This window comes from Neophocaena asiaeorientalis, unplaced genomic scaffold (assembly GCF_003031525.2).
Source record: "Neophocaena asiaeorientalis asiaeorientalis breed wild unplaced genomic scaffold, Neophocaena_asiaeorientalis_V1.1 scaffold86, whole genome shotgun sequence".
NCBI lineage: Eukaryota > Metazoa > Chordata > Mammalia > Artiodactyla > Phocoenidae > Neophocaena > Neophocaena asiaeorientalis.
In genome coordinates this window covers 2,198,524-2,214,491 of record NW_020175039.1, presented here as the reverse complement: position 1 = coordinate 2,214,491, position 15,968 = coordinate 2,198,524, and the positions used below count along the sequence as shown (strand labels likewise).

General features: G+C 44.2%; 1 protein-coding gene across 1 annotated transcript in view; it reads left to right on the top strand.

Moving 5' to 3' along the window:
- The window catches only part of SGPP2 (sphingosine-1-phosphate phosphatase 2), a 76,722-nt gene extending 60,962 nt beyond the window's left edge, over positions 1–15,760 (top strand). Inside the window, exon 4 of the mRNA XM_024763109.1 lies at positions 12,260–15,760. Coding sequence (XP_024618877.1) covers positions 12,260–12,811 — 552 coding nt within the window. The 3' untranslated portion in view covers positions 12,812–15,760. The remainder of the gene's footprint in view (positions 1–12,259) is intronic.
- Positions 15,761–15,968: the final 208 nt, after the last annotated feature.

Sequence of the window (15,968 nt, the reverse complement as noted above, 5' to 3'; positions counted from 1 at the left end):
AAATGGTTCTGATGAACCTGGGGGCAGGACAGGAATACAGACGCAGACGTAGAGAATGGACTTGAGGACAAGGGGAAGGGTAAGCTGGGACAAAGAGAGCAGCATGGACATATATACACTACCAAATGTAAAACAGATAGCTAGTGGGAAGCAGCCGCATAGCACAGGGAGATCAGATCGGTGCTTTGTAACCACCTAGAGGGGTGGGATAGGGAGGGTGGGAGGGAGAGGTAGAGGGAGGAGACATGGGGATATATGTATACGTATAGCTGGTTCACTTTATTATAAAGCAGAAACTAACACTACACTGTAAAGCAACTGTATTCCAATAAAGATTTTACAAAAAAAAGAACAAGCAGTGAGGTGAACCAAGTATTATTCCTTCTATTATCCTCCGGCGCTTTGCCCCCAGAAGAGGTCTTCTACCTTATGTCCAAGTTGTATATAATTTTTCTTATGCTTATAGAAAACCATTTTCTGTTAAAGGTGTCAACATGATTTCTAATGAAGGTTTAAATAGGCTCACTTTCCAAGTGGGCATTTATTCTAACACAGCAGAAGGTGAAAGTTGGCATACCTTCTTCTACCTCCTGTCTTTACTTCTGAGCGCCAGCGGGTTTTCACAGTAACTGTCGATTTCCATGCCTCGTGATCCTTAGCCCTGGATTTGTGCTTGGATATCTGAGGTGGCTCAGAGGACAGGCATGAGGGAGTGCCCACTCAGAGAGCTGTGATTATCGGGAGATTCTGCTGCTTACCTTACACCACGTGGCAAGGTAAATCTTCCTGCTTTTGATTGATCCCTGTGGGCGTTGGTGTGTTTCAATAGGAAATTAGTATTTTTGAACTGAGGCATTGACTCTTTCTCCCCTATACATATGCTAATTACATAAGATGTAGGTTTTTCTCTGTAATCATTGATATTCATATTCATGAACAACTTTGCCTCCCTCTTACCATTTGGCTTCTATTGAATCTCATCTGCATTCTTCTCAGAAATTGAATGAATTGTGAGCTAGCATGGAAAAGAATCAGTATTCTGAGCGTATTAACTAGGAAACGTTGACCTATAACTAAAAGTTATTTTCTAAAATAATTGTAGAGAGGGTTTCAAGGTTTGGGGTTTTTTTTTTAAGTCTGTTTTAATGTCAGGGTCTGCTTGCGTTCAGAGCATTCACTGCATCCACACAGAAGTGGGTCTTGGCTTTTACTCTGCTCCCGGCTTCAGCTTTGCTCTCTGAAGGCAGCCAAGGGCAGAGAGGGCCCTTCACATTCTCAGCAGGGGACCCGGCAGAGGGGAAGATGCCAGAATCATCGAGTTCTCGGCATAAATAGTTCCAAGATCTGAATGCATTCTTTCCGAACAATTGAATGAATGGGTTTGTTCTCCCCTCCTTTCTGGTGAGCTGACCCTGTGTTGTTTTGGTCTGTTCCATAGCATTCTTCAGTGAAGATGTTTGGAGATAAGAATGTAAATTTCTCCCTGTAAACCGCATATGGGAATGTGATATAGGGTCAGAGTTCACAACAGCTGGGAGTTCTCAGGGTTAGGGCCTGCTGTTGAAATATCTAGAGATGTTTCCCCAAAGGAGGAGTGTTTCTGTTGGGCTCAGAATAAAAAACACTATTTTATGTGTTTATATAGCATTCACTAAAATTTGTTCTGATGTTTGGGATGACTCCATTAGGATTCTTTCCTAAACACTTCAGATTGCCTGTCTTCATTATTATTTTCGGTAAAGAGGTTATAATGAAGCTCGAGCTTTTATCTGTATACTAACTTTTATAACTGAAAACGAGAATAGGTACAAAAATGAAAGCCATTTAGATCTTTCTGCATTTTAACTTTAGAAAAGGTTATGTTCATGTAATGATTTTTTTTCCCCAAACAATTTAAAAGGCTTCATTTAAACCTTGATGGTAACTTGAATTAAGGGTTTATTATGTTTCAGTGTGATTTGTACGGTAGCACTGGCAACGCATCTTATATGCTTTTATTTTAAATGTTACTTACATCACGGAAGAATGGTATCTTGATTATCATGTAGATTCTGGGGGGCGTTTCATTTTTTTTTTTGCATGATGTGAAAATTTATAAGCATAATTAATTACTTCCATGCTTGTCTATTTTGAAACATTCTGATTTTAACATCCTGATTTTTTGCCTTGATTATATTTTATTATAATAAAGGTGTTGACTAGAAAATTTAGAAAATATTTGCAAAGCATGGGGAAGATAATCATCATCTGTGATACCCAAACAGAAAAACTACTATTAATATTTTAGTCTATTTCCTTCTCCATGCATGCAAGTGTGTATTTATATAGAATTAGGATCATCCTTTATGTAGAGTTTGTATTCTGCTTGATATTATCTCACTTATGGATACTTTGAAACCACAAAAAAAAGAGGTTGCAGAAATGTTTCTTTTCAAATGGAAAATGATCCTGCTGTGTTATAAAATTAGAAAGCAGTATGTATTTTTAACTCATTTTTGGTGAAAACAGCATTATACCATGCCTGATTTATGTCTTTCCAGATTCTTCCTTATTACGATGTATGCTCCATTCTTTATGCTCTTTTTGATTATTTGTGTTTTCTGATTGTTCTGTGGTGGAGCATGTGTTAGTTACTTTTTGGACTTCATCAGTATAGGTTGAAATAACTCAACAAGAATCATCCCTATCCAAAAACCTTTGTGAGTAGCTTCTTTTTTCTTTCTTTCTTTTTCTTGGGGGGGGCACTGTGTTGGGTCTTCGTTGCCGCACGCCGGCTTTCTCTAGTTGTGGTGAGCCAAGGCTGCTCTTCATTGCGGTGCGCGGGCTTCTCATCGCGGTGGCTTCTCTTATTGCAGAGCACGGGCCCTAGAGCGCGCAGACTTCAGTAGTTGCGGCACATTGGCTCAGAAGTTGTGGCTTGCGGGCTCTAGAGTGCAGGCTCAGTAGTTGTGGTGCATGGGCTTAGTTGCTCTGTGGCATGTGGGATCTTCCCGGACCAGGGCTCGAACCCGTGTCCCCTGCATTGGCAGGCGGATTCTTAACCAGTGTGCCACCAGCAAGTCCCTCTCTGATTATTTTCTTAGAATAAATTCCTAGGAGTGGAATAACTGGGTCTAAGTGCTGAATATTTTGTGTGTGTTGTAGTCTAATTATGTTCTTCTTGGAAAGGAGTTTTAAATGTGTTTTTTGCAAAGTAAAGCACACTTATTCTGCCATATTTGCCCTAACTTCTTTTCTTTATCATGCTTTTTGCATCATTATCTTTTATCCATCTTCCATAGCGTTCCTACCTCCTTATAAACCACACACACTCTTCTCTCTCCACCCCCCTGCCCCCGCCACAAATCCACCTTTTCTGGACAGAATTATCCCAGGGCTGGCTAGTGGCTCCACACGTCAGTACTGTGCTCTGTACACTGTCCTCTGCTCCACAGCTCACCTTGGCCATTCCAGAGAACTGTGAACTCTTCCCTCGGGCCCCACGCACTGTGCCAAACACATGTCTGTGCAGTTCCAAAGAAATCACCTCCTCATTTAGAACTTGCTAAAATGAAAACAGCAGATCCGATCCTGAGATGAAGATTTTGTGAGTTTTTCATTTCTGTGAATTTAGTAGCTTGAAAAAATTAGTGTAAAGAAGTTGTCCTTGAATTTTCAAGCACTCTGGTCCTTATTTTTTATTATTTATTTTATTTTTGGCTGCGTTGGGTCTAAATTGCTGCGCGTGAGTGGGGGCTGCTCTTCGTTGCGGAGCGCGGGCTTCTCATTGCGGTGGCTTCTCTTGTTGCGGAGCGTGGGCTCTAGGCACGCGGGCTTCAGTGGTTGTGGCTCGTGGGCTCTAGAGCGCAAGCTCAGTAGTTGTGGCGCACGGGCTTCGTTGCTCTGTGGCATGAGGGGTCTTCCAGAACCAGGACCCAAATCCGTGTCCCCTGCATTGGCAGGCGGATTCTTAACCACTGCGCCACCAGGGAAGCCCTCATCCTTATATTTTAGGAGCTGTTTAGAATAAGTTTATTATTAGAAACATAGAGCCCCAAATTAGAAAGTTCATTAGAAATGGTTTAAGTATTTTTATTACAGAAATACCTAAATTGTCTTTATTACAATGCCACCTTTTATGGCTAAAAATCCAACTGTGTGGCTAGAAGGAAAAATCTGTACAGCAGCAGCCATGTTGGCCCAAATTACTTTCGCCTCAAATGCTAGGGCTGTGGACCAAAACTGTCTCATCTCCTGATGCACTGAAGAGGAACAGGATGAGTTTACGATTAATATTCCAACCAGATGCCCGGGAATTTGGTAACTGCAGTTACAAAGGAAGACAGAGGGAAGGAAGGCACATTTTCTTTGATGTATGGTAACAGTGGGTTTTAAATATTATGGATATTCAGGAAAGAGAAAGGCATTAAATTCCTGTAATCTGTGTAACTGAATATCTGCTACCTGTTAGGCACTGTGCTAGGAGCTTTGAGGAATAATGTCCAGTTGCAAGAGAACTTCCTCTTTGCTGATCAGACTGTCATGATCAACTCAGGAGAAAAGCATGTGAACACGTCACTACAGCAAAGGCAATTTAAGAGGGGGGCTTTTTGGATGGATCTAGAGACTGTCATACAGAGTGAAGTAAGTCAAAGAGAAAAATATCGTATATTAACGCATATATGTGGAACCTAGAAAAATGGTACAGGTGAACCGGTTTGCAGGGCAGAAATAGAGACACAGATGTAGAGAACAAACGTATGGACAACAAGGGGGGCAAGCAGCGGGAGGGTGTGTGTGTATGATTAATTGGGAGACTGGGATTGGCATATATACACTAATATGTATAAAATGGATAACTAATAAGAACCTGCTGTATAAAAAAAATAAATAAAATTAAAAGAAAAAAAAGAGGGGCTTTTTGAGTGCTGTTAAGTACCTTTACATTCAGTTCAGGTACAGGTTATTTCCAGCTGTGGAGGTACAGGAAGATATTCTGGAAAGGAAGTAGCTTTTGAGCTGAGCCTTAGATGAGCTGATAAGATCTTGATAGCTAGAGATGGTTAAAATGTGCCGTACATAAAAGGAATATAAAACTGATAAAATTGTGCAAGGCATGTTTGGGAAAAGCAAGTAGACCTATCTGACTGGCGTGGAATATTCAAATGGGAAAGGAGTGAGAGAAAACCCTGGAATGGTAGGTTAATCAAACCCATCTGAAGCAGGACTCAGTCCGTTGAGAGGTTGGTATTTCTCAGAGTCGTTTCTGTTTAGACTCACTACAACAGCTTTATGTTGAGGTGTTAAGATGCAGGCTCCTGGGCCGCACGGCAGATCAGAATCAGAGGGCAGTCCTCTGAAATCTACATCTTAATAATTGTCCTAAGTGATTCCAATGCACACTAAAACTGGCGAACATTGGTTATTGAAACAGCAACTAGGAAGGCGGTCAGTGCATGCTGTGGACAGGAGACGGGCCGGCAGGCAGGGAAATGAAGGTCTGGGTGGGGGAGTGGGCATTCAGAGGTGACGGCAGGAGCTTGTGAATGAAGGAGGGCGGGTCTGTGACTGCAGGTCAGAGGTGGTGAGAGGAAGTCGTTAGGACTCTGAGCTTCTGCAGCCAGGGAGCCTGGGGGTGGGGGGCTGTCCATCAACAGAAATATGTATAAGTAATGAATTTCTCTGAGCCCTACAGGATCACTCTGAACCTCTAGTCCTCTGCAAAACTGTGTTTAACCCCTACAGAAATGGGGGCGTTAAACACAGTTCAACCCTAACAGAAATGCCCACATGAAAAATGTCTTGACTTTGCAAAAGGAGTCTCACATCTGCTCAGGAACCAGTCCGAGTCCCTAGCACCACGGTTGGCCTGTCGGATACCATGATGTGAAGATAACATTGCTGGGTCCCTTGCTCTCTGCCCAAGCTGTGACCTCGAGCAACTTGGTCTTGCCCACTGCTCTCCAGGCCCAGCAGCCTTCTGGTGTTGTCCCAGCAGCCAGTCTAGGATATGCCGTTGTTTCTCTGAGTTCTGCCGTCCCTGCCCCATCGGCATCCTTCCCTGCTGCTCTGCGTGTCACCAGTGACTCTTCGGCTGCTTCACCAGGCAAAGCAGATCTGTGCCCATGACTCTAATTCAAGGGCCACAGTGGATGATACAGATGCTCTACCTTTGTCATGGTGTAATAAAGTGCCCACATGGGGCACTGTGGCCCGGAGGTATGAGGCAGAATGGGTTCCTCCCTTTGGAGAGCCCTCTGCCGGAAGGGTCTCCAGGCAGCATTCTTTTTTTTTTTTTGCGGTACACGGCCTCTCACTGTTGTGGCCTCTCCCGTTGTGGAGCACAGGCTCCGCGGCATGTAGGATCTTCCCGGACCGGGGCACGAACCCATGTCCCCTGCATCGGCAGGCGGACTCTCAACCACTGCGCCACCAGGGAAGCCCCAGGCAGCATTCTTTAGCTCTGTGTTTTGCAGATGGAGGCAACATGACTCTTCCATCCTCTCTGACTTCCTCAGGGCTCAGACTCGAGTTCAGTGGGGCTGCCAGGAGACACTCGGAGTGGCAGAACCTCGTCTCCCCACTGAGAAAGTAGAGGCTTGTGTGGGGTATCGAGTTCATTGTGCCTGGCCCTGCTCCTCCCCATAAACTGTGTTTTCCTTTAAAACTCACAGAAAGATGTCCTCAGTCCTCAGTAGGTGATGCTTTGGCAGGACAGTCGCATGCCCCCATCACCACGTATGCCCAGTCCCCTGTGGAGGATACCACTAGACTCACCTCAGATCCCCACTTCATGTGGGGAATTGAAAGGCAGATCCTGTTTGGAAGAGGAGAGACCGAATTATTTTCACTTAATTTTTTAGAGTAGGCAGTACATTTGTATGATATAAAATTCAAAAAGGGGAATCCCCTGGTGGTCCAGTGGTTAGGACTCCACACTTCCACTGTAGGGGGCCCGGGTTTGATCCCTGGTCAGGGGACTAAGGTCCTGCAAGCCGCGTGGCGTGGCCAAAAAAAAAGATTCAAAAGGTACACAAGGGTATCCTGTGAAAAGCCTCCTTGCTAGCTCCATCCCCTGCCATTCAAGTGAACCTGTTTGTGTATCATGTAAAAATGTATCCATGTATTCTACCACTGATGTAAAAATGGAAAATGGTAGCATACTGTACATACTGTTCGGTACCATGCGTTTTAAACTTGCACGTCAGAGCTTCCTCATCCTTTTTACAGATGCAGAGTATTCCATTGTATGAATAGACCATGCTTAGATTTAACTGGCCCTTCTAGGTAGAGCTTGGCATTTTTCCAGGGTCCTGCTATTACAAACAATACTACAATGGACAGCTTGTAAATACTCCCTTACAGACACAGGCAGGTGTATCTCCATGGTCAAGACCTAGAGTGAGATTGTTGGTCAGAGGTTATATGAATGTGTAATTTTAAAAAATATTGCCAGGTTCCTCCCCAGAAGGGTTGTGCCATTTTTTATTCATATGATTGAGAGACAAGAGTCCCTTTGCCCCCAACTACTGTTTCATCAACAGAACACTGTCGAACTTTTGGATTTTGTTAATGCTGATAGGTGAGGGGTACATTCTCAGTGGTTTGTGGGGCAGGGGAGGGAGGGCGGGGTCACGTTGGAACCTCTGGGTTTCCAGAGCAGTGGTTCACACACAGCACGCACAACACTGTTATTTAGAGAAAGCAAGAGAGGCCGCCAGCTTTTTTATTTTTGTTTAAAATGTCATTTTTTATTTTATTTTTTGAAATGAACAAACAGTGAAATTGATTTTGCCTTGGGTGTATAGTTCTCTGGATTTTAACGCTGGGATAGATCTGAGTAACCACCACCGCAACAACAGAATGTCTCCATCACCCCAAAAAAGTCCCTCATGTTCTCCCTTTGTAGTCACACCCTCCCTCTGCCCCTAGACCCTGGCAACCACTGATCTGTTCCCCATCCCTGTAGTTCTGTCTTTTAGAGAATGTCATATAAATAGAACCACACAGCATGTAACCCTTGGAGACTGGCTTTTTCCATTCAGCATAATTTCCTGGAGATTTCATCAAAGCTGTTGCCTCCATCAGTAGTTTGTTGTTTTTTATTGCCGAGAAGTATTCCATTGTATGAAAGTAGCACAGTTTATTTACCCCTTGAATGACGTTGGGTTTCTTTTTTCCAGTTCTGGGTGATTATTAATAGAACTGTAAACATTTGTGTACTGATTTTTGTGTGAATGTAAATTTTAATTTCTCTTCAGCATAGCTTAATTTCCACTTATTAGTAAATTTAGGTATATTTTATATGTTTAAGACGCATTCATATTTCTTTTCCTATAAAGTGCTCGTTTCCTTTACTCATTTTTCATTTTGGTGACTTTTAGACAAGTTGGTTTGGGGGGGCTGACAGGACGTCTGAATGAAAATGTCTAGCTTTCGGTCTAAAGAGGCAGGACTAAAGTTTGAGAGAGACACCTGGAGACATAGTTGGTTTTTTTTCTTTTGTACTTCGCTTTTTTATTGTTGCATAGTATCCCACTCAATGACTATACAAGAGCTTATTTGACCAGTTTTTTGAAATTAAAATTTTTATTGGAGCATCTACACATGGGCATTTCCACAGACTGTGTCTTCAGGCTCTGCATGTTTTTCTCTGTTGAACAGTTTGTGTAGGTCCATGGCCTCATCTCTCCATCCTCTACCAGTGTGACACTCAAATCTATGTCTCCAGTGTTGTACAGCAGAAACTAACACAACATAGAAACTACACAAACTATTCAACAGAGAAAAACAAGCAGAGCCTGAAGACAGAATCTGTGAAAATGCCTGTTTAGGATCTATTAGGATCTAAAGGAGGAAACCAAGAAAGAGACTTCTTAGAGGTCAGAGAAGAGCCAAGATGATGCAGGGTAATATTAATAAAAGCTGAATATTAAAGGTCTGCTAAGTGAAGGGTGTCAGTCCATAGGGCCCAGTGTTCAGAAAGAGAAAGAACATCTCTTTCCAAGAGTTCCAAGCAAAACCCCCACAATTTTGTCTGATTGGACTGGTGTAGGTCACATGACCACCCCTGCACCAATCACGGTGACCAGGAGATACAGTGCACTGATTGGCCTACCTAGGTCATGTGCTCCAACTCCATAATTTTCCAGAACTTCATGGATCCCCAAGGGGAGGTATGAGGCTATTGGGTCAAAGACAGATGCTGAAGAAACAACCAGCAAATGTCTAGTAAGTGGCCTTTGAGAATGGTGTATCATCTAAGTCTAGGTTGACGGCACTTGTGTTTCAAGGTGCAGAAGTGGAGATGACAGGTGTAGAAAATTCAATTCAAGAGTTTGGCTCAAGTTTCTGTAACCAGGAAACTTAAATGAAGGATTGTTCCTTTTTTTCCCCCAAAATAAAGTAACATCCATGCAATAATCATAGCACAGGAGAAGGTCATGGGGAGAAAGATCATGGAGACTGTGAAGCCTGAGGGATATTTGAAGAGAAGGATGATGGCGGAAGTAAGAACAGGTAAAGCCCAGGTGCCACGTGAAGGACGTGCAGCGACACAAGGCTTTCCCCCACGCTTGCCCCTCTCCTATCTGTTCTCACTGCAGTCAGAAACTCTTGTCATGTTGGTACCCAAGGAGAGCGACATCAGTGGCTTCACGTTGCTCCCTGGATGCAGGCTTTAGGAAGCGGACTGGACTCTAGGGCCCTGTGGGAAGTGTCTCCTACCTGTGTTTACTCTTTACTCTCCAGCCCCAAGGGACCATCAAGATCCACAGGCTTATCCCTTTCCCTCTTCAGCAACAGTAATCCTCTGTCTCTCCACTAAGCTGTAAGCTCTGCCTAGATGTGGTTGTGATTGTTTGGCTCACACTGGATCCTCCAGCACCGTGTCTGGCGTATAGCAGGCACTCACACATGGGCACTGGAAGGAAGAATGGATGCCCTCTGATCTGTGAAATTTGCTGTAGCCTCAGTGTTTATTTCTAAGGTCTGATTCTCACCCATTGTTCACTCAAATCAGATGTCATTTTATTAGAAACTAAACAAGAGAAATAATGAAGCTATTAGAAAAAAAAAAAACAAACCTAAGCCCTTAGAGTTCTATTTTATATGAAAAAAAAAAAGTGGAAGGCAACATGCCAAAATATAGACAGCGTTAACTGTAGGTGGTGGAAATAAGGATCTGGTTTTTTTTTTTCTTATACTTTTCAGTGCTTTCCAGTTTTTCCACAATGCATGTGTTTTACTTTTTGGTGTTTCCCAGATTTTCCAATACGTTGAGGAAAGTGTTTCAATTTTCCAATGGTAAACTTTCAAAATAATCCATGTGAAACTTTGTAACAAAACCACAGCAAGCTCCTCATTCTCTGACTTAGATGTATTCATCTCTTGGTTACATTAAGAATTCACCTTATTTGTATGGAAATATGTTAATATAAATGTTTCAGACATTACATGATATTTCTAAAAATCTTATATGTTCTGGTACAATGTTATAAGTCATAATTCTAGTTATCACTTTAAAATGTATATCTCAGAAATAACTAAATTTCCTTGTCAATTGCATTATTATGAACTTTCATCAAATCTTTAACCGTGGTCATTTTTAAGTCTTTTGTCACTTACAGACAGTTCTGGGTGTACTCTGATGCTTTTACAAATGTGTTCCTATAAAAGGGTTTCATCTTCAAGGAATTCATGGAAAAGACTCTGACAAGTACAGGTTTCTGGTAACTGACTATACTGCTGAACTGAATGAATCAGCATTTTCAGAACTCTAATGGAAAACTGATGAATTCATAAAAGATCAAGATAAAAAAATTAATTACATGGGACTGAGTGAACCCATGAGGATGATTATAGTTTTTGTGACTTTCTGTTTGAATAAAAAAAAAAAAATCCCACAGGGACTCAGAGGCAAAAATATACAAATCAATTTTCACTGCAAAGTAAAGGAGCCGTTACAGTGGAGGATTCCTGGACTGAATGTCAATACCATGACCTAGTATGAGTGTGTTCCGTGTTTGGTAATTGCAATCACTGTTGCTTTTGTTGTGGTCATGCATTTACAATCCTTGGTGTCAGTTGATTTATCTCTTGTAAAAATAAAATACAGTGTGTGTGTGGAAAAAAAAAATTCACCTAATGAATTTTGCTGTGAGAACACTAAAGGAAGAAGAAAGTGGACACATTAAGGACTTACAAATATTTTAAACAGGAGTTTAAGGAAAGAAGCAAGCAGGGAGGGAGAGAAAGAGGAAGAAATAGGGAAGGTGGGAGGGTCAGAGGAAGCAAGAAAGAAAACCAGAATCTAAAATGTAAAGAAGGATTGATTAAATCAAGCATGGTGCACGCACCCAGTGAAATCTATACACTATTTGAAATTCTGTCTCTGAAGACAGAGTGGTAGTACCCAGACGGGCATGGCGGAGCTTCGGCACCACCACATCTACAGCGTCTTCTCAAACCACCCCAGACAAACGCGCTCCATAAGTAATGACGGTGTGCTTGCTAGGAAGTGGCTCCCGAAGCAGCCAGCTTCCTCCTCCAGCCAGCTGCAGCCCCGACCCCTGCCTGCCAAGAAAGGATGACGCCACCTCTGTGAAGATCATGACAGCCCTTGTGATATACTATGAAATCAAAAATAATAAAGAGAATTCCTGGCGGTCCAGTGGTTAGGACTCAGCGCTTTCACTGCCATCGCCTGGGTTTGGTCCCTCGTCGGGGAACTAAGATCCTGCAAGCTGTGTGGCGCAGCCAAAACAAAAGGTTTTTGAAGTACAGAATTTAAAAAAAAGATTGAAGGAACAGTGTGATTATAGCTATGCATTAAGAAAATAATTTATTCCAAAAGACAGAAAAACTGGAAGAAAAGACATAGCATGAATAGCGTGATTGTGGTTTGTATTTTTCCTATTTTCAAATGTCTACAACTGCACTTTTTAAAAATATGTATTAGGGCTTCCCTGGTGGCGCAGTGGTTGAGAGTCCGCCTGCCGATGCAGGGGACGCGGGTTCGTGCCCCGGTCCGGGAAGGTTCCACGTGCCGCGGAGCGGCTGGGCCCGTGAGCCATGGCCGCTGAGCCTGCGCGTCCGGAGCCCGTGCTCTGCAACGGGAGAGGCCGCAGCAGTGAGAGGCCCGCGTACCGCAAAAAGAAAGTATTATAAAACAATACAAAAATTGTATTTTAAATGTCAAATCAATTATATTTGAATCAAAATTATACCTGTATACAGGGGAGCACTCATCTGACGCACATCATCCGTTTCTCTCCCGCAGGATGTGCTGGGTGGCATCCTGATCACCGCCATCCTCATCGTCCTCACCTACCCCGCCTGGACCCTTATCGATCGCCTGGACTCGGCCAGCCCCCTCTTCCCTGTGTGTGTCCTGGTGGTGCCATTCTTCCTGTGTTACAATTACCCCGTGTCTGATTACTACAGCCCGACCAGAGCGGACACCACCACCATCATGGCTGCCGGGGCTGGGGTGACCATAGGATTCTGGATCAACCATTTTTTCCAGCTCGTGTCCAAGCCCACGGAATCCCTCCCTGTTATTCAGAACATCCCACCGCTCACCAGCGACCTGTTGGTTTTGGGTCTGACCAAATTTACTGTGGGAATTGTGCTGATTCTCCTGGTTCGTCAACTTGTACAAAATCTCTCGCTCCAAGTGTTGTACTCCTGGTTCAAGGTGGTCACCAGAAACAAGGAGGCCAGGCAGAGGCTGGAGATCGAAGTGCCTTACAAGTTTGTCACCTACACGTCAGTTGGCATCTGTGCTACCACCTTCGTGCCAATGCTACACAGGTTTCTGGGATTACTGTGAGCCTCAAGTGGTCGGAAATTAGCTCACTGGACATGAGAGCAAGACACCAAAAAGCTGTTGAGTGGGGAAGTTTTGACAACACATTTTTCTTTAAAAAAAAAAAAATTCCCTAAGTCACATGTTTGTTTTGCTGATACCTGAGATAAATGTTGCTGCTTTACGGAAGGAAAAATGGTCTCACGGTGACCACTAGCCTTTAAGCGTCATGTTGCAGATGAAGCCAGGCAAACCCACAGCTGAGTTCTTTAAGGCGCCCCACCCTGTCCATTACTTGGACTTTGAACCAGTCCTGGGCTGGCAGGAGTTGTGGCCTGGCTTAGGAATGGCCACAAGCCCCCCCTGGGTTCTGGAGAGCCTAAAGAGACGGGCATGATCCAGGAGGCTGGACGTCGGGCGTTCCTTTTCAGCTGTGACCTTGCCCGGCACTGAGTCTCATTTCCAAAACTGGAATGTTGGTCCAAGAGAAAGGGTGGCGCCACGTGAAACTGCGTTCCTTGGACAGGGCGACTTTCTGGTCATGAAGATCACATTAGACAGTGCCTGCTTGGGGGGAAAGAGCAATGTGAACCTCGCTGGGAAGCATGAAAGGCGGGGGCAAAGCTGGCGAGGTCACAGGCATCAGCCTGCTTTCCTTATGCATCCTGGTCTCTGTCAGGTGCATACCGGACAGGGATCCTCTCCTCCTCATTTATACACTTTGCAAGATTCCAGGCACCATTTCTATCCTCTTCTGACCCATGAACCCAACTGGCTGCTCCCTTCTCACCTCATCTGGGTTCCTCTGAGTGTCCTGCTCTGTCCTGCATCAGAGTGACTTGGGACAAGCCCTCTGCTTCAGCTCTTTTGCTTCCTTACAAACTGGGAAGACAGTGTTGTCTGTCCGTGAAAGTGGATCAATAGAAGAACAGATGAACATAATCCTTCCTGGGCCCTGACAGAGGGAATAGGCCTCCCTCCCTGACACTGTTCCTCCACTTAGTTTCCTAAATCTATTTGCTCATCTGAATAGAACCAGTGGCTCCCTTTCCATCTTCCCACCTCTTTCTTACCTCTTGGCAATTTTAAGGGGAATTAATGCAAGAACCACATCAGCCTCTCTTAGGAAAACAAGCCAACAAAATACAACACCCTTTAAATCTCGGGAGAGGCCTTAGACTTAGGAAGGTGGTCATTATGCAGACAACCCCCTGCAGGGGCTCCTCTTCAGTTCTTAAGAATGAGGAGGAACAGGTATCAACAATGTTCTTAAAAGTATCAACATGTAATTAACAACGTGTCTTTTGCGTGTAGTGCCTGAGCTGCTGAAGCCAACGATTTATAACCCTCTTGCATCCTCACCATGCACACACTTCGGGGGAAAATTAGCCTGCCCGGAGAGTCAGGCCCTTACCTCTGCATCCAGCGTGAAAGCTGAGCACCCGTCTCTCCTGATTGTGAATACGCACCCTGGCCTTTTGGTTGTGATGATCCTTAGTATTTGACTTAATGCTCCAGTTTATTGAAAAGAATAGTTGTAAGACATCCTGTTTTTCCTTCAAATTCTTCTGACATTTTTCACAGTTAGAAGGCAGGGGTCAAAATGACCTGCCATTTGCCTGTTTTTAGATCATACTCTGACCAGTATTTGTGGCACCGTGATGGGGAGATGCCCCAGCTCACGGGCACCCCTGCCCTAGGCCGCCCCACAATGCAGTGCATGGGGCACTTCCCTGTACCTCCATCCCCACAGGCTGCCAAACCCGAGGTCACAGTGCTAGCTAATATTTACGCGAAATGATTTTAGTTGATTTCTCTGAAGCCAGCTAGCAAAAAGATCAGCCTTTTCCACTTGTATCTTTTGAGAAGGGCCATAATTACTGTCACAGCAGTGGGTGTGGGTGATTCATTTGTGTGTGTGTAAATTTTACTGATGTCCTTTCGTTTTAAGTCCCAACAATAGGATTGCGATCAGCTGTATTATATATTTAAGGCTGTATTTACACAATTTGGATTGAGGATGAATATGTTAGCCACAGCTCGTTAAAGAAAGACCCATGGATTTGTCATGGTTGGTCGCTTTTCAGAGTCTCTTGACATAGCATCTGAAGAATAAAATGTGCATGTTGGTGAGGCCAAGCTTAGTTTTTGAGCACTACAGCTGTGGCTTAGAAACTGGTTGGAAAAGTCCTTACCTGATTCAAACTGCAGCTCGGCCAGCCCTCTTCATTCACTTCACACAGCGCTTCACTCTGTTAGACCCTCACACCCTCTCAGTCTCTCCTTCACGCACGCAGGCACACGCGCGCACACACACACACACGCACGCCCCTTCAAAGACAATGCCTTCTGTCTCTGACCTTTGGATTTTCTCTCTGGGGAAAGACTGCCCCCTGCTGGCTTGCGTCAGGCTTGGTCCAGAGCCTCTCTCTTGAACGGGAGTCCTGGAGATGAAGAGTTTCAGAATCCAGCTCACCGTGATGTATCCAATCTAAGCTTAGGACCTGCGGTCTGGCCACTCCTGAACTTGGAAATGGTGACAGCAGAGCCCTCGGGGTCGTTGGCCCCTCCAGGAAGAACACACGCCCTGTTCCTGGCGGTCCTCATCCCGCCCGCAGCCCACCACCTTTCTGGACCAGGACATCACCCTGTGACTGTCATTTTAAACAGCCATCATCTCAGGCCAGCTTTGCTCGGACTTGCACCATAACAGAATATGCAAAAGAAAACGCAGGCGAGACCATGAACTAAAAACCCTAAACAGCTGAAACCGCCCCTCCACGTGCCTGCAGATCACAATGTAGCACAGGATTTTCTTGCCCAAATAGGCGACTCATGCTTCCCGAGTGTAACCAAAGCATGTGGTGTCTCGGGGCCATAGGCTCCGGGTTTCTATTTTGGAAACTTTCAGCTGTCTTGCTTATGTACCGTATGTAAATTTATTCTTTTTAAAATAAAATCATTTTTCTTTGATTAAGATTTATTAAATGCTTTAAAAGCCCAGTGTTCTACCACCTTGGAATTTTTTTTTTCCTAGATCTTTTTCCCCCAGATCCTCAGGGTTCATGCGACCTGAGTTGAGAAGAGGCGACAAAAATAAACAGGAGGCTGTACAATTCTCTATCGCTGTCACGATTCAGTCACGTGCAAATGGTGAGCGTCATAGATAGCAGCCACAGGT